Below are 19,778 nucleotides of genomic sequence, written 5' to 3'. Positions count from 1 at the left end.
TAAGGACAGAGTAGTCTTTGTTCTCTTAGGTAATGTCCATTCAAGCCTTTTCTGAAGGCTTTTTGGGGCCGATAATGGGCCCCAGTTCCAATTGAAATTATTTCCTATTAACCCGGTAGGCCAAATTCCCAAAATGAGCAGTTTACACCTGAAAAACTCTTTCCCAATTTTCTTCCAAAAATGAGGCAAAAATGCCCCATCCCAAACTTAAAAAAATAACTTGGGAGAAAAAACCCTGCCATTTTTGAGGACAGTCCTTTGGTGGCATATGTCGGAACCATATTTGTTTTCATCAGCCTCCGGTATGTTTCTGTGTCTTCCACTCTGGACTGATGATCCGCAGGTAAACTGATTGAGGTCTCGGGGCTAAGCAGTTCATCGTATGCATGATGTATGATGTTCCAGACTTTGTTAGTTGTTGGTGATTGTAGTCATGGAGGAGGAGCTCAGTTTGCCTCTCCAATTCCTTAAAGAACTCGTCCAGTGCATTCAAAGCTCCACTAGATAGTGTAGGTGTGGATATTCTGGATGAATGGTGTTGTCATTTGGTCCAGGGCTATGTCCTGAGTGGTTGTGAAGTCTGTGGTGGAGAAGAATCTGTGTTCTCCTGCATTGGAGTGTCTGTTGCATTTGAAGTTGACGGTACTATCTATATATACTCTGCCATAATCATATCTAATACTGTAGTGTTAGTTAAAGTGGAGTTGTTATATGATGACAAATCATGATTTCTTCAAATCTTTTATTTTAATAGAAACCTAAATCATACTACTTCCAATGGATCTCGATCTTTACTAGAAATAACAATGTCTATTTTCCCTTTAAATAATTTGTCGAGTTCCTGTTTGAGCACATGAAGGTATCCCCGCTCTGTGTTACTATGGTCACAGAGAATCACACTAGTACCATTGTGTACGGCATGCAGTACTTCGTGGTGAGACATCTCACCAGTTACATACAGTGATGCCGGAACATTCCTCAGGACCCCTCCACCTGATCCAGCACACACTGCAACACTGCTGATCAGAGACTCTCCTGCAGGAAATAAAGAATCATATACTACACTGTAGTCGGAGCAAAATTTATAAAATATGACCTGCAGGTTATTAAATATTCAATCAAACATGTACTGACAGCAAACCATCAACTTTGGTTACAACCTCAGAGAATTCTTAATTACATACAAATGTATCTTTGGTGTTTAAAATATACTTTTTTCAAACAGCCTTTATACTGCCATTTTTTCATATAAATTATGTTCTTATTTGATATTCACAAAATATTTCAATAACAAACAACTTAACTTAATTCAGGAAAATACAGACATGTTCAAATCTTATATTTTCTGCATGCATTAGTTTGTTTCCTTTATAAATTTTTTTTTTTTTTTAAATGTTCAATGCAATAACCAAAAGTTGGTAAATCTGGCAAGAAGAGCTAGCAAACTTTTCATCTCAAATTTATATTTATAATTGTTGTATTCACTAAGAACACAAAAATAAGGAATACTTATGTTAATTATTTCCTTAAAACACTAACAGTTTACTCTAATTACCTGGGGAGGCAGCTAGCCGTACATGTTCTAAGTTGGTATGTTTCTTTACTAGAGAGACAGCGTCCTCTAGAGACAGTGGCTCCTTTAGTGTACCTTTCCTCCCCATACCATACCCAGGCCATACAACCTACAGACAGTGGATAAGTAACATAATATGTACTAGATATAACAACGTATAGAGAATGTCATATACAAATTAAATCATGTTTCAAGGTCACAATCGTAATACATTTAATTGTATGTGAAGTTTTAGCTGTAGTCAACACATGTAAGTATCTAAAAGTTTATCTTCATCTTAAAAGATTTTTATATTGATTTCTACAAGGTGTCATGCATGGCTGAATGATACCTTCTGAAGGTCGTAGGACTCGATAGATTTTATTTTCTTCATATGATCACCAATGACATCCATCACATCGGTAGCATTCTCCTGGTTACCAAGGAAACTGATTTGGACTAAGGTCAGGATCACTTGAAAGCATGCATAGACAAACATATTATCATATCACCAGGAAATATCATTACAGTCTACGTACATTTTAAATCATTGAGGATGTACCATGGCTTTTGATTGGTCTATTAAAATAATTTGCTAATGGAGGCAATTTCCATGATAACATTAATTCATAATGGTACATGTAAGTGTCCCATTTGTGGAATTAAAATGTGACAAAATTTTTAATCTTAAAAGAGCGTTTGAGTAATTAATTGGATATATGGAGTGCCAGTGAATCTCAATGAACAAAGAAAGTCAATTATATGCAAGCAAGAATTTGGCTCAAGTTATCTGGTTGGGAGACATATGGGCTGTATACCAACCTGCAGATACCAGTACATGTACAATGTCATATGATGGCTATGCCTCAGAGTGACCTCTCACACAGAAATAGAAACAATCCTTACACTGCTATAGATGTGGTGACGGTCCCCTTTATGCCAGAGAGTCCCTGTATAAGTTTTGGAGCGAGATCAACAGGTACAGTGAAGATTCTTTTCTTACTAAATTTCTTATTTGGCATTACAGTTGGCTCAACTGGACTTTTGCTCTGTAAATCTGTAGAGAGATATCTATTGATTACAACTATTCTGCATCTTTAACATGATATTATTATATTAGGTGTGATTTACTGCTTCAGTATACAGACTATATAAGCTGGATGTTATATTCTGTTAGATAATTAATGTTATAACAAGACAGGAAAAATTCAACCAGACTGGGACTTGGGACTGCATGGGACCGATGGATGCTCTAACCACATCTGAGCTACCTGGCCACCATCATTCAGCCCAGTACAGTTCTGCTACATGCCTCTTTACTTCCTCAAAGTCTTTGACCCCAAAGATGCTCACCAGACCAAACTTCACCCTTCTGTGGGTAATTAGATGGGTGCCAAATATAGCAGGAGAGGAACAAGAGGCCCAATGACCCTGAATCACTCACCTGTTTAACTTTGAGGTTGATCTAGGTCACTTATATACAGATACTAACTAATGCTGATTACCACTTTATCAAATTATCAGAGAAGCTAGCTAGGTATATGCAAATAAATTTTATAAGCCTTCATTCCAGCATAATATTGGCACAATATCAGGTCTGGGGAGTCTCTTGGCTATCACGAAATCATTATCTATCATAAATATTTTAACATATATTTGATGCTTCTGACCTTGAATGTTAGTCAATGTCATTCATTGGAACAAACTTGGTAGCCCTTTCACCAGGGACATTCAAACTCTAGCTGGCCGCTCTAGCTGTTTGGCCTACCTGGCCACTGGCATTCGCCCAGTCCACTTCCAATACTATGTTACAGAATATTATGTATTTCAGTACAAGAATCGATATTTGAAGTTACAGAAACTTGACATACCAAATGCACTGATAAGCCAGTCATTAACTCCTCCATCTAGAGCATCATGGGAAGTGTGGGGAGAGAAGACTGCTATCCGATTTTCAATGCACTTTGTGATGATACGGTCCTTCCAGCTAACTTGAGTGAGGCGCTTTATGGGAGAGAACAATGGTGGGTGGTAGGACAAGATCATGTTAGCTTTCTCTTCTATAGCCTCATCCAGTACAGGAGGAGTGAGGTCATTGGTCAAAAACAGCTTGGTCACCTTGGGAGTAAAATAAGATACAAACTTCAATCTGTGCTTAAGTTTAAATTAATCATGAAGAAAAAATCTTGATTTCTGATTAGATTTTGTCTCAAAATTAGAATTTTGTCTAAATAATTTATATGCTTGCTAAGCTTTGTTTAACTCTGTGAAATTGAGAAGATACACTATAATGTTCTATAACCACATCAAATCATGTCAGCATGTTTAAATATGATTTCAATTATGAATGAACGAATAGGTAATTACACAAGTGAAGGACTGTGATGATAACTGATCAGGATTTCATGTGACCAAGGTAGATTTTCTATTTGATGTCCGGGCTACCTAATTATATGTCACAGTGGCATGATTAATTAAATTTAAATCTCTGCCTTCACTAGGAATCGAACCCGGGACCTCTGGCTTACTAGTCTTACGCTCAACCGATTGAGCTAAAGAGAAGATCTCTTTAGCCGAGCGGTATATTGCGGCTAGTATTTACTAGGGTTATACATATAGAATACTTTTTAAATTTTACATCTGACCTTTGATTAATTATTTTAAATTTGCCTATGACTCTACCTCATGTGGGTCTGTAGGCTCCACCAGTAATCCGACATTGTCCCAGTCTCCTGCCAGTTTAGGTGAGGCATACTGACACAACAGTCCTACAACAGATTGTAGTTTCATGTCCTTCAGATCTTCTATCCCGTCTCTCCCCGTGTGAAACAAGGCAGACAAGCGGGAAAGCTTTATACCAGGTTGCCTGATAAGATTTAGCACAACACCTGTGAAAAAAAAGTATTCTTTTTCAGAGATGCATGTGAATGGACTTTGGTAAATCATAACAATTAAATTTAAACATGGTGTTTTGGTAACTACAATCTGTCATCAGACTGTCTGTTGCCATCGAAACATCATGCATGCATAAATTCTAAAATGGTTCTGATATACCCAAGTCCAGTCACATTCATACTTAATTAACATGAAGATTTAACAAGAGGTTCACAGGGTCTGTATCACTTATACATCCTACAATTGTGAAATATTGATTGAAACTAGGTCAAGGTCGAAATGAATAACTTAATTTAAAATTTAATAACAAGTAACAGCCTAGTATCCTATGGAAATGTACATCATTGTTCAACAAATGTTCAATCTTTTCTTACAAATAACTTACCACACACACTGCTACAATGTAAACAAAAACACACACACTGCTACAATGTAAACAAACACACCCACTGCTACAATGTAAACAAACACACACCCACTGCTACAATGTAAACAACCACACACACACTGCTGCAATGGAAAATGAATCATGAAAAGACCAAGACTCAAACCAGTGTGACCTAACTTTAGAGAGATCCTCTCACATGTACCCCCTGAATTATATCCTGCAACTGAGGCCAGCTCGTTTGTGATTTTTCCGTACCTGACCAGTGTATGAAGTGTGATAAAAATGTATTAAGTTTGATTTCAATCAAAAATGAAGTTGCTAGAGTGATGATAATGATTTTCCATCAATAGCAACCATGATTCTGTCCTTGACCTACTCCAACAATGTTAGAGGTTTTACACGGCGAGATGCTTTTGACAGGTGCAGTCGGCAAAATCATATCTGATAGAAAAAGAGCCGACCAGCGACCTGCTATGTTATAGGAGTATCCTTGACCTAGCTTGGCACCCTAAACAAAATCATCATGGTACACTCATAATTGACCAAGGTATAAAGTTTGATTGAAATCTAGAGAAAAACAAAGTCACTAGAGCGGTGAAAAAGATTTTCTATAAATAGCAACTGTGATCTTGTCCTTGGCACCCCGAAACTCAAACTGGCTTTAGGTACAGTGTACATGTATATATATATGTAATTGACCAAATGAATGCATATACAAAATTGTAGTTTGATTGAAATCCGGTTAAAAACGAACATACTAAAAAAGGGAACACTATATCCCCTCCCTGACTTTGTAGAAAGAGAATAATTAGCTAGGAGAGGTACCTGCATTGTAGTCATCCGGCTCATTCCCTTACATATCTCCTTGTCTTTGAAACTGAAGGTACATGTACATGTATCTGTAGAGCTAATATTAGGATATGAGTCTACAATACTCTAAATTAATGCCTTCATGGGAAAAAATAGGTTTACCTAATGGCATATAAGCTTGGTACATAACAAGACAAAAATCAATTTGATTTTCTAAAAATCAATTTGTTTAATCATGATCTAGTAGCACCCAAAACAGTATAGATTGAATTTATTAGTTTCTTAATATGTCAGTTAGTGCTGTGTTTTAATTAGGATTTACATTAGGAAATTCCATAGTCTACAGTTTATTGACTATAATATGTTTGTAATCAACCATGGCAAGCACCAAGGACAAGTGCTTACACACTCTGACTGGCCAAACCGTGGGACATTATCGTCATCTGCTTGCACACCTGAAGCAAGCATAAGAGTAAGAAGGATCACACAGCAGCCATGGCATCCTCAACTAGTTGTTAGCCATTATGCTGGCATTTGACACAAAAATACTCCACTATACACATGAAAAAAAGTGTGTTACTTTTGTTTTTGCCAGAGCCTATGGAGACATATACAAAAGGAGGTGACATGTGATATATCTTTTAAGGAAACTTATGGCGCTGGGACACTTGCCTGTTGCATTCGAGAGACAGAACTTTTGACTTGTCTCCACGGATCCATTGATAAGGAGGCTTATTAATAGATACTCTACTTGGCTTGATTTCCTTCAGTATATGGGAAATACATACTGTATATCGAAGGTACATAACCATTGCTTTTTAATACATCTGATCTGATGTCAATTTGAATAATATTACATGTATGTTAACAACTGCAGCTGTAGGTTGACGTTATAAAGTGACACTAGCACCGTTCCTTAATTCAAAGAAATGCTACAAAAGTTGGCCCTATAACCAGCCATCATCATCAAGATGTGAGTGTAAGGAACGACAACTCTGGGTAGAGATTGGATATTTCCAATCTTAGCAATGATAGAAGATGTGGTTATATTTTGGTTTATATCAATATTATTTTTTCATACGATGCTCTTGGAGGCATTATTTCCTTCAGCACAAAGACTTTTTTCCTTCAGTTTTTAATTAACTCATTATTTTCTTTTATATTCTGTCATACTCGTGATACACATGTTATATATTATTATTCAATGGGAACCCATTCATATATGTACATAACCATTTATCCACGCTAAAATATTACCTACATCTATTTTCAGACTTTCGAGCCTTCAGACTATCAAACCTTTGGACTATTGGGCCTTAGGACTAATAGTCCTTTGGACTATACGGCATGTGGAATATAACACAGTCACCAGGCATGCTAGTCCAATAATATAAGACTTTGAAGGTTCATATTGTGATATTTTATGTTCATTATTGGATATTTACATTTTTGTTATTTGTCAAACCTCAAAACAAAAATGTAAATATCCAATAATAAATGTAAAAAAAAATCATGATATGAACCTTCGAAGTCTTATATTAAAGGACTACAGGCACGTCACCTTGTCTTATTTCCCACTACTCATTTTATGCTGTTTGATCATGTCTCCTCTGATTCCTTTACAGGTCATTCAATCTTTCCACAGGCGTTTGAAGTTATAATACCATATAAAAAATAAGGGTATTTACTATAAAAAAGAACCTTTATTTTTTGGGGGTATTATAACTCAATTTACAGTCAGAACTTCAAACGCCTGTGATCTTTCTGAAAATGCCAAGTTGTTCATACCAGGTTAGTTGTTCCACATGTTTAGTTTGATGATGTAACCAGAAAGAGCTTCCATATTTATTTATCCACTGAAGACTCTGTTAAAGGGTGATGATAATGAATTCAATACTTACGAGCCAGTTTTACTTTTAATTCCTTTTTTCTTTCAAACTTAACTGCTGTTGATGATCCGCATGTACTTTCGTTTTCATTCACCGGAAACATGTCCAACAGGGGAGGTAATTCTATTCAGTTGAAATTCTACTTTCATAATCACCTTGACTTCCTTTACCTGATATCAATATGTACGTGTATCCTGGTGATAGAGGAAACTTCATTTAACCGATCTCTGGATGGCTAGAAGAACGTTTCACCAATTAAACAAAAACAGCGCAGATATACTTCCTGCAGATATTAGAATAATTGTTTGCCCACAAAGAGTTGACAAGTGTAAGGTTAGTAACCATAAATTGAGTCAGTCTGTTCTCTGAAAAACGCACGAGAGCTGTACATAACCGCATCACCGTAGCTACATCATAAACATATGTACACGGTGACAATTTGATACAAAGTATCTGTAGACAGGAAAGGATTTCTAGCGATTTTGTGTGTGATCGGATACAACGTTCAACTTTACCATTGATCGATTTAGTATTTAATAGGCCTAATCTTGACAGTTATTACAATGTCACTGTTGAGAAGTATATTCAGATATGCACTGCTACAGAAGAGAGGAGCACATGTCGTCAGTAACAAATTTGTCCCAAAATCAGAACCAGTGAATGACCTGGACATCAATGACCTGAGAGATTTCTTGTTGAGCAATAACAAAATATTGGTATTAACAGGAGCAGGGTTATCCACGGAGAGTGGGATTCCTGATTACAGATCTGAAGGTGTCGGACTTTATGCTCGAAGTGACAACAGACCAGTGCAATACAATGATTTTATGAAAAGCGAAACAATACGTCAAAGGTACTGGGCTAGAAATTATGTTGGGTGGCCAGTTTTTTCATCATTTCTTCCAAATATTTCTCATAAAATTTTACGTCATTGGGAAATTAAAGGAAAGGTACACTGGCTTGTGACTCAGAATGTTGATGCTTTACATATGAAAGCAGGGAGTATTAACCTGACAGAGCTACATGGAAGTGCTCACAGAGTCATGTGTATGAACTGTGATGCAAAGATGCCACGGACACGGTTACAAGAACTGATTGAGAAACACAATCCGCTGTGGCTGGCCAGATCTGTGGAAATGGCACCTGACGGAGATGTCCAGCTGACCACAGAACAAGTGAAAGGATTTAAGGTTTGTATCGTGTAATTATCAGTACTGGATCTTGAATCAGGTAAATTGTGAAAAATCTTGCATCTCATACTGCTCTGAATCTTGGATTTTCATTTTTTTCCCCTGATTCATCTATTCTAAAAAAAAAGTTTTCTTTGCATTTGTTGCTAGTAGTCTTTCCTTACTGTGTATCAATACAATGTACAATGTACTTGTCTCAGTATCAGCTTTACACTGGATCTGTTCATTGCCTTCCCTCCCTTTCCACCCTTTCCACCATACATATTACTTAATTGAGAATCATGATAATCCAACAGCCGTATGCCATGTCACTGTCAGATTCATAGTCGAAAATTAAAGCAGAACTACTGACTTTTAGTATAAGATATAGAATTTCAATAATGTTGCAGTAAGTTACCATTACTTATAATCCAGGATGAACAAACAGAAATGCATCAAGGAAAGCTACAAGTAGCAATTTTGACCACTGACCTTGCATAAATATGTTGGTTGATTTATTAAGCTATATATATCTTTGTAGATCAGCAAAGCAAGTTACTTAAATAACCTATCAATCTAAACCTTTTGTTTCATCAGAAGTCATTTCAGTGTTTAAACATAAGTCAATGTCAGCAAGCTTCTAGTTAAGCTTCATATTTTATGGATCTTTCATTTTATCTTGACTTACAAAAATTACCTCCAGTGATCTTGAATAATGGGTCAAGGGAATATTTTTTTACAAACTTCTTTCTTTGGACATCCCACCAGGAAGCTATAGCTCAATATCATGATTCTAGATTCATCAATTAATCACAAAATGTTGATTTTTTATTTTAACAAAGTTGACCCCCAGCTATAGAATTTGGGTCAAGGTAATTCCTTTTTGCAAACTTCCAACCAGGAATCGAAGCTAAATACACATATCATGATCTTGGACCTGGAGGTCTAGCTGCTACCATGAATGTCAGTCAAAGTAAAACTTATTTCTTTATACTTATCATCTTTCATACCACGGAGCGAAGTTAACAGCAATCATTATTCCTGCTAGATAACCATTTTAACAAGATTGAACCCTTGACCTAGAATATGGGTCAAGGACTCAAGGTCATTTCTTTTTACAACTTTTTTGGGATTCCTCCAATTAACTGACTGACTGGAAGTATCAGGATTCTTTGCCATTTGGTTAATCAGAATATGTCACAGAGTATTTTTTTGATAAGTTGAACTCTTTGACATGAAATATGGGTCGACAGGTCATTTCTTTGTTGTACATATTAAGCTTAGATACTAGCCAAATGTAATGACCCTACAACATATGGTTCCTGATCATGAAGAAAAATCATTTAAGACAGAAGTTGAATGAATAGACAGTAAACACTGCTATTGCATAAGGATTGTAATAAATAAATTAATTAATTAATAAAACCTTAAGTGCATCACACATTTATGAAATATTTCAAATATATCAAAAAAATGTTTTAATCTTTCTTAGAGGTCAGAGTGAGTCTTTTGAGAGTTGATCATTGCAGCTATCCTGCTATACATGTATATGTGGTGGTACCTATATCTACAAAAGTCAATTTTTTCTCTGTCTCTGACATCAGACTAGGACATTCTGACAGGTAGATGTGTACTTTGGTTTATTGGTTTGGTTTATTTTGTTTAAAGTCCTATTAACAGCCAGGATCATTTAAGGATGTGCCAGGTTTTGGAGGTGGAGGAAAGCCAGAGTACCCGGAGAAAAACCACCGGGCTACGGTCAGTACCAGGCAATTGCCCCACAAGGGATTCAAACTCTGGACCCAGAGATGGAGGGCTAGTGGAAAAGTGTCGGAACACATTAACCACTCGGCCACCACGGCTCCTTGGTAGATGTACACCTGACATCTATCTAACAGAATGTCACAAGTCTGGTATCAGGGTCAGAGGAGGGCTAGAGATACATGTACCTGAAATCAGGGTCAGAGGAGGGCTAGAGATACATGTACCTGAAATCTGGGTCAGAGGAGGGCTAGAGATACATGTACCTGAAATCTGGGTCAGAGGAGGGCTAGAGATACATGTACCTGAAATCTGGGTCAGAGGAGGGCTAGAGATACATGTACCTGAAATCAGAGTCAGAGGAGGGCTAGAGATACATGTACCTGGAACCCTGTAGCTATTATCGGACCTGTATTTTAATCATATATTTAGTTATACTGTCATCAAAGTAGTATTTGTTTGTAAAAGAGTTGAGCTTGCAATTAGCTATCAACTTCCGTCCCGGACCCTGATAGTGATACTATAACACTGTACTTTCTATATATGACTCTGCAATATACCATCCGGCTAGAGAGGTCGTCTCTCTAAATGAATTGATAGAGAGTACGACTAGTAAGCCAGATGTCCCAGTTTCTATCCCTAGCGCAGTCATTTGATTTAAATTTGTGTTACATTTACACTTAGTGTTGCTTGTAAAAGTATCGCTGTCACCGCTAGAAACTTGAGGACATGTTCTTTGTAAGGGGGCGGGGATTATCCAACATCAACGGGTACTCATGGTTGATTGCACTACGTTACGCTACACTGATCACTCATGGGTAAACTCATTAAAAAACCCTCGTTTCAGTGATGTCACTCTATCAATACAAGAAAATCAACATAACAATTTCATAATAAGAACTCTTCAGTTTAGAGGGGAAAATATTAAAAAGTGCATGTAACAATATGTACATAATAATGAAAGGTTTCTATTCACTCATACTTACATATGTAAGGTTCTATTCACTCATACTTACATAGTAATGTGAGGTTCTATTCACCCTATACATACATATGTATGGTTCCTATTCACCCAAACTTACAAGTGTAAGGTTCTATTCACTCATACTTACATATTTGAGGTTCTATTCACCCATACTTACATATGTAAGGTTCTATTCACTCATACTTACATAGGTGAGGTTATATTCACTCATACTTACATAGGTGAGGTTATATTCACTCATACTTACATAGGTGAGGTTCTATTCACCCAATACTTACTTATGTGAGGTTCTATTCACCCCATACATAGGTATGTATTGTTCTTTTCACCCATATTAACATATTTGAGGTTTATTCACCCATACATACATATGTGAGGTTCTATTCACCCAAACTTACATATGTAAGGTTCTATACACCCATACTTGCATATGTGAGGTTTATTCACCCCATACTTACATATGTAAGGTTTATTCACCCCATACTTACATATGTGAGGTTCTATACACCCCATACATATATATGTAATATTCTATTCACCCATATTTACATATGTGAGGTTCTATTCACTCATACTTACATATGTGAGGTTCTATTCACCCCATACATAGGTATGTAATATTCTATTCACCCATATTTACATATGTGAGGTTCTATTCACTCATACTTACATATGGGAGGTTCTTTTCACCCATATTAACATATTTGAGGTTTATTCACCCATACATATGTGAGGTTCTATACACCCATACTTACATATGTGAGGTTCTATTCACCCCATACATATATATGTAATATTCTATTCACCCATATTTACGTATGTAAGGTTTTATTCGCCCATTCCTACATAGTTTAGGTTCTATTCACCCAATACTTACGTATGCAAGGTTCTGTTCAACCTTACTTACATATGTAAAGTTCTATTCACCTATACTTATAGATGTAATCTTCAATTAACCCATATTTACGTAATTAAGATTCCATATACCCATTCCTACACATTTAATGTTCTTTTTACCCATACTGACAAAAGTACTGCATGGTTTTATTCATCTATACCTATGTATGTAAGTTTCTATTTATCCATGCCTACAATGCATGTAAGGTTTATTCACCCATACTTACAAATTTAATGTTTTATTCACCCATACTTTCGTAATTAAGCTTCTATTCACCTATTCTAACATGTGTGAGGTTCTATTCACCCGTTTCTACATATTTTAGGTTCTCTTCACCTATACTGACGTATGTCTAGTTTTATTCATTCATACTTACATATGTAGGGTTCTCTTAAGCTATACTTACATACATGTACATTGTTGTGTATGTAAGATTCTATTCACGCAATCTTACGTATGTAAGGTTCTGTTCATCCATACTTATATTTGTAAGATTCAATTCACCCATACTTACGTAACTAAGGTTCTATTCAACCATTTGTACGTATGTAAGGTTCTATTCATCAGTTCCTGCATATTTTAGGTTCTCTTCGCCCATACTTACATGTAGATATGTAAGTTTCTATTCACCCACAATTACAATATATGTATGTGTGTGTATATATAAGTCTGTACTTACTTATACTTATGTATTTAAGGTTATATTCATCCATACTTACATATGTAATGTTCTATCACCCTTCCTTGGCGAACAAGTGCATGTATCTTTAATACGGAGGGAGAGGTCACTGATGAATAACAGGTCGGTAATGAATAACGGGAGCATGAATATTCATTATTTTCATTAACAAAGACCAATAAAACGCAGAATGGTGATTACTGTATCCTTTCGTGTTAAGTTCTTATTTACCAGTTTTACTTGTGTATTGTCTAATTGTTCAGGTAAATATTTGATGCATATCCGGACATTACTGAATAGCGGCTTATATATACAACGCGTGAAATGGCACGTGGAAATGGACGTATTTCATTCAAAATGGTTACAATTTTAAAAAAACAACACTCATTGACTTAGGTTTGACGTATGTACGTATGGTCTTTTCCAAAAACTAGTTCAGATCGACAAAAACTGAAATATATAGTTAAACAAAAGCTAAATGATCAGGCTATTCAAAATTGGTTTGCGAATATCGAGAAGCTAAATTACATATATCAGGCTATTCAAAAGTGGTTTGCGGATATCGAGAAGAGTAGAAGAGGGCAAAATCATCTATTATTCAAATCTAACTTTGGTTTTGAGAACTACTTGACTAACTTAAATAAAAGGGATCGCATAGTGTTTTGTTAGTTCCGCACGTCTAACTTCCCTTTGCCTAGGGAAACTGGTCGTTGGATAGCAATCCCCCGCGATGAAAGAAAATGTACTCTATGTAATGAGGATGAAGTAGGAGATGAATATCATTATTTGTTTAAATATAAAAAAGAATCTATTTGTCAGATTAGGGAAAAATTTGTACTGAAATAGTATTATAAAAATCCAAATGTTAACAAAATGAAAGGAATGTTTGCAATATGTAGTGTACGATTAATAAAAAGGATAAGCATATTTTTTGCAAAATTACAAACAATTCTAAAAAAAAAAAAAAACAATTAAGATAAAAAAAAAAAATACTTGTGTATATGAAAATGTCATCATTCCATTGCAGCCTGTTGGATCTGTCAATTTGTCCTGCTCTCGTTGCCATATAATGTTATACAATTGTTATGTAATGTTTTACCTCTTGTTACACACTAAGTGTGAAGTAACACTCTTGGCTTAGGGGTGTAAGCTATGATCCTATTACTTAGACTTCACGCATTCATGCACATGTACAAAATGTATATAAAAACACAGGTAATTTGACCTACCAGGACAATTGATTAAAATCAGGATTTGTTAAACATTCATCATGCTACTTTGTTATATCCGAAAAAGTTTTACCAACATGTTTGTTTACTTTTCTTTTGTAATTTTGTTAATTTATGCCTTTTTATATTGTACATATATATCGGTAAAGACCGATCGAAACGGCTGTATATGTCTGATACCCCTGGCATCGCTGGCAAGTCATAGAGGGAATAAACAGCTACCTGTTTATAGAATAGATAGATCTTCTATTGTGGCCATCCTCCAAACTCCAGGGGTCAACCATTGCAAAGTAAAATGCAGGCAACTAGCTAGCTGATTGGTGCGAGGAAAAAGAAACCAGACCTATCGCTAAGCTGATGCATTTCGTTTGAAAATCATGATCTTGAGATTCGTTTGACGACATTCCAAGAGTGCAGAGAGTGAAAATGAGCGTAACCCATGGATTATAAATGATGAGGGTGAAGCATAGGTATTGCCCTCGTCGGTCAAAACACTCAATATACAATCCTTGATCCTAATCCTTGATCCTAATCCTTGATTTATGGATTTTATTCTGACAAAAGTAGGAAATTATCTTCCTTTGACTGTCAGCTCTGTAATAAATAATATATTAAAACTGAAACATTCACAGTTCGATTTATTCTTTAAAACAATATGTGTGCGGTTGATTTTTCCAGTGTTCGTCTAACTTAAATTCAAATGAGTGTATTGACAGACGAGGCCAATACCTATGGGGGAAGGGAACGAACGTGAACGCTACCCCTGGAGTATCGATGATTGGGGTACGAGAGCGAAAGTTAACGTAACCCCTGCAGTACTGGAGTATCGATGATGGGGGTACGAGAGCGAAAGTTAACGTAAACCCTGAAGTAACGATGATGTATTGCACCATTTACTGAATAACTTAAACTGTAACTAATCAATGATTTCTTTGGTATCTTGCTAGTACTACCGACAATGTGATACCAGTGATGACAGTTGATGTAGTTATATCATCATTTTGTTGTGTTTAATACGACCAACACATCATAATTGACAGTATTTTTTGCTTAACAGATCTCTAAAATGTGTCTTAAATAAAATGATTTAAGTATCTTTATAGCTTTTCGTAATGACTACTCCAATCGTTTTATTTGAATGTGGGCTTAGACCTTAGACAATAAAAATATCTGTAAAATGATTGGCGAGGAATCTTACATGGACGTGCACGTGATCAATTATCCAAATTTTCGGTTCACGTGTTAGAAAAATTTGAAAATATCAATCGTTTTAGTTGCCATTAACTATTTATAGACATGCCCGTCGATGTACTAAATTAGGAGGGAATGACGTTGTGTGACATTAAAGATCCACGTAATTTAATATACACCGCTCATCATATAACCACGGTTGATAGCACTACACGACGCTACACAAGTGATGTCCACCAGTGAAATTAACAGGGCTGTTTTTAGACATTACCATAGAGACACGTGATCTAGATTATGTACACGTTCACCGTGTCCTCACATCACCAGAACGGCCAACCAGTGCCACCTTTCTGCAGCCAGTCTACGGCCAATCGAGGAAATCCCGGGGAAACCCTATCTCAGACTGACATATTTTGTTCATACTTTTATACATGTAAAAAGTATTCATTAAAGGCACGTAGTTTATATCTAAATTAAATTGTCGCTCGAATAGGTATTCTACGGGGATAAATATTCATAAGGCACGATAAAAATAGCTAAAAAAGTCAGGACTTGCCGACCAAGTAATAACGGATAATTGTAGCTACGTGAAAGAACTGTAAAACATTATTCTGTTCTTTTATTTCCATAAAAACAATGTAGTGAGATATAACAATGTAAGGAGATATAACAATGTAAGGGGATATAACAATGTAAGGAGATACACTGTATAACAATGTAAGGAGATATAACAATGTAAGGAGATGTAACAATGTAGTGAGATATAACAATGTAAGGGAATATAACAATGTAAGGGAATATAACAATGTAAGGGGATATAACAATGTAAGGAGATATAACAATGTAAGGGAATATAACAATGTAAGGGAATATAACAATGTAAGGATATATAACAATGTAAGGAGATATAACAATTTAAGGAGATATAACAATGTAGTGAGATAAAACAATGTAGTGAGATATAACAATGTAAGGATATATAACAATGTAAGGGGATATAACAATGTAAGGGATATAACAATGTAGTGAGATATAACAATGTAGTGAGATATAACAATGTAAGGAGATATCACAATGAAAGTGTAAGGAGATATAACAATGTAAGGGGATATAACAATGTAAGGGAATATAACAATATAATGAAATGTTGGTTCGGGCTTGGAAATCCATATTTCCAGGTCTGTCGTTTATATATAATAAACGGCCAATTTCATTGTAAACTTGGTTGTCTGTCTTATTTATTATAGTTACATGCATTTGGTCCAACAAGCTTGCCCTCACGACAGTCATGTATAACATATGTTATCCTTTACCCCTTTCTTTATTACTGTTGATGCTTTAGTTCACATGTGCTGTACAGGAAACTTGCGAAATATATTTAAATTGATAGATATTTCTTTAACATTCTAATACATTTTATTTCTTTATCTTTATCTTTATCATAAACTACAAGTTCAATGTTTCTGTGTTTCCCGTTTTATTCTGTAGGTTCCACAATGTCCAAGCTGTGGTGGAGCCCTCAAACCGGAGATTATTTTCTTCGGTGACAACGTACCTAAACCTACCGTGAACTTAGTGTTTGATAAAGTGAAGGAATCGGATGCCGTCCTCGTTCTGGGATCGTCTTTAGAGGTAGTTATCATCACCATTCTTTATCATTCATATTTCTTCTTTGTAAAAACTAATTCCCATATCAAAGTAATTTTTAAATGAAATTAGGCAGGTTTCTCGGGTTAATAAACGCTTGTATCGACCTTATCAACAGGTTATAATTGTATGTTAATGACTAATAACACTAGTTCCAAAATGGTTATGTCCGAATTGCATAGTTTGGTCCAACATGTCCGTTTCTCTCAATTACATCAATTATTGCTATAAACTTATATCACTCATGATGTTTTAAATTTGATTAGGACAGAGCATTAATTAATCTGACATACTTACTGTAATCCTAATGTTGTCACTGTTAACGGTAGTCATGTCCTAATGTTGTCACTGTAAACGGTAGTCATGTCATAATGTTGTCACTGTTAACGGTAGTCATGTCCTAATGTTGTCACTGTTAACGGTAGTCATGTCCTAATGTTGTCACTGTAAACGGTAGTCATGTCATAATGTTGTCACTGTTAAAGGTAGTCATGTCCTAATGTTGTCACTGTTAAAGGTAGTCATGTCCTAATGTTGTCACCACTGTTAACGGTAGTCATGTCCTAATGTTGTCACCACTGTTAACGGTAGTCATGTCCTAATGTTGTCACTGTTAACGGTAGTCATGTCCTAATGTTGTCACTGTTAACTGTAGTCATGTCCTAATGTTGTCACTGTTAACTGTAGTCATGTCCTAATGTTGTCACTGTTAACGGTAGTCATTTCCTAATGTTGTCACCACTGTTAACGGTAGTCATGTCCTAATGTTGTCACCACTGTTAACGGTAGTCATGTCATAATGTTGTCACTGTTAACGGTAGTCATGTCCTAATGTTGTCACTGTTAACGGTAGTCATGTCCTAATGTTGTCACTGTTAACGGTAGTCATGTCCTAATGTTGTCACTGTTAACGGTATTCATGTCCTAATGTTGTCACTGTTAACTGTAGTCATGTCCGAATGTTGTCACTGTTAACGGTAGTCATGTCCTAATGTTGTCATTGTTAACGGTAGTCATGTCCTAATGTTGTCACTGTTAACGGTAGTCATGTCCTAATGTTGTCACTGTTAACGGTAGTCATGTCATAATGTTGTCATTGTTAACGGTAGTCATGTCCTAATGTTGTCATTGTTAACGGTAGTCATGTCCGAATGTTGTCACTGTTAACGGTAGTCATGTCCTAATGTTGTCATTGTTAACGGTAGTCATGTCCTAATGTTGTCACTGTTAACGGTAGTCATGTCCTAATGTTGTCACTGTTAACGGTAGTCATGTCATAATGTTGTCATTGTTAACGGTAGTCATGTCCTAATGTTGTCACTGTTAACGGTAGTCATGTCCTAATGTTGTCACTGTTAACGGTAGTCATGTCCTAATGGTGTCACTGTAAACGGTAGTCATGTCCTAATGTTGTCATTGTTAACGGTAGTCATGTCCTAATGGTGTCACTGTTAACGGTAGTCATGTCCTAATGTTGTCACCACTGTTAACGGTAGTCATGTCCTAATGTTGTCACTGTTAACGGTAGTCATGTCCTAATGTTGTCACTGTTAACGGTAGTCATGTCCTAATGTTGTCACTGTTAACGGTAGTCATGTCCTAATGTTGTCACCACTGTTAACGGTAGTCATGTCCTAATGTTGTCACTGTTAACGGTAGTCATGTCCTAATGTTGTCACTGTTAACGGTAGTCATGTCTTAATGTTGTCCTTGTTAACGGTAGTCATGTCCTAATGTTGTCACTGTTAACGGTAGTCATGTCCTAATGTTGTCACTGTTAACGGTAGTCATGTCCTAATGTTGTCACTGTTAACGGTAGTCATGTCCTGATGGTGTCACTGTAAACGGTAGTCATGTCCTAATGTTGTCACTGTTAACGGTAGTCATGTCCTAATGTTGTCACTGTTAACGGTAGTCATGTCCTAATGTTGTCATTGTTAACGGTAGTCATGTCCTAATGTTGTCATTGTTAACGGTAGTCATGTCCTAATGTTGTCACTGTTAACGGTAGTCATGTCCTAATATTGTCACTGTTAACGGTAGTCATGTCCTAATGTTGTCATTGTTAACGGTAGCCATGTCCTAATGTTGTCACTGTTAACGGTAGTCATGTCCTAATGTTGTCATTGTTAACGGTAGTCATGTCCTAATGTTGTCACTGTTAACGGTAGTCATGTCCTAATGTTGTCACTGTTAACGGTAGTCATGTCCTAATGTTGTCACTGTTAACGGTAGTCATGTCTTAATGTTGTCACTGTTAACGGTAGTCATGTCCTAATGTTGTCACTGTTAACGGTAGTCATGTCTTAATGTTGTCACTGTTAACGGTAGTCATGTCCTAATGTTGTCATTGTTAACGGTAGTCATGTCCTAATGTTGTCACTGTTAACGGTAGTCATGTCCTAATGTTGTCATTGTTAACGGTAGTCATGTTGTCAATTAAACTAGCCTTTACCCTCTCGTTATCAAATTAATCGGTTTTGTCATTAATATGTGTATGGTTTGTTATAACAAGGAGAAAGCTTTCCTGGGTTTTATCGTTTTCCTCTGTTCTATTAGGATGTCATACAGATACAGTCAATATTGGTAACTACATCATCGATAACATTTATGCATGCCTGGTTTTTTTTTCACCGTGAAAACTGATGGCGAGGGTGATCGAAACTGGCCCAGTAATTAGGGGGA

The 19,778-nt window shown here is 36.2% G+C and overlaps 2 protein-coding genes across 2 annotated transcripts in view; one reads left to right on the top strand and one right to left on the bottom strand.

Annotated features, from left to right (window-relative positions):
- Positions 1-727: 727 nt before the first annotated feature.
- On the bottom strand, positions 728-7,659 carry LOC117332250 (NIF3-like protein 1). Its single transcript, XM_033891135.1, has 7 exons — positions 7,547-7,659; positions 4,235-4,440; positions 3,424-3,670; positions 2,459-2,609; positions 1,905-2,001; positions 1,556-1,682; positions 728-1,035 (listed from the first exon to the last, which is right to left on the bottom strand). The coding sequence occupies exons 1-7, from the start codon at positions 7,635-7,637 to the stop codon at positions 764-766; spliced, it is 1,191 nt and encodes a 396-aa protein (XP_033747026.1). The 5' UTR covers positions 7,638-7,659; the 3' UTR covers positions 728-763.
- The window catches only part of LOC117333090 (NAD-dependent protein lipoamidase sirtuin-4, mitochondrial-like), a 26,019-nt gene continuing 13,900 nt past the window's right edge, over positions 7,660-19,778 (top strand). Inside the window, exons 1-2 of the mRNA XM_033892220.1 lie at positions 7,660-8,724; positions 16,935-17,078. Coding sequence (XP_033748111.1) covers positions 8,098-8,724; positions 16,935-17,078 — 771 coding nt within the window. The 5' untranslated portion in view covers positions 7,660-8,097. The remainder of the gene's footprint in view (positions 8,725-16,934; positions 17,079-19,778) is intronic.

Source organism: Pecten maximus, chromosome 8, assembly GCF_902652985.1.
Source record: "Pecten maximus chromosome 8, xPecMax1.1, whole genome shotgun sequence".
NCBI lineage: Eukaryota > Metazoa > Mollusca > Bivalvia > Pectinida > Pectinidae > Pecten > Pecten maximus.
This window is presented reverse-complemented; position numbering and strand designations above follow the sequence as displayed.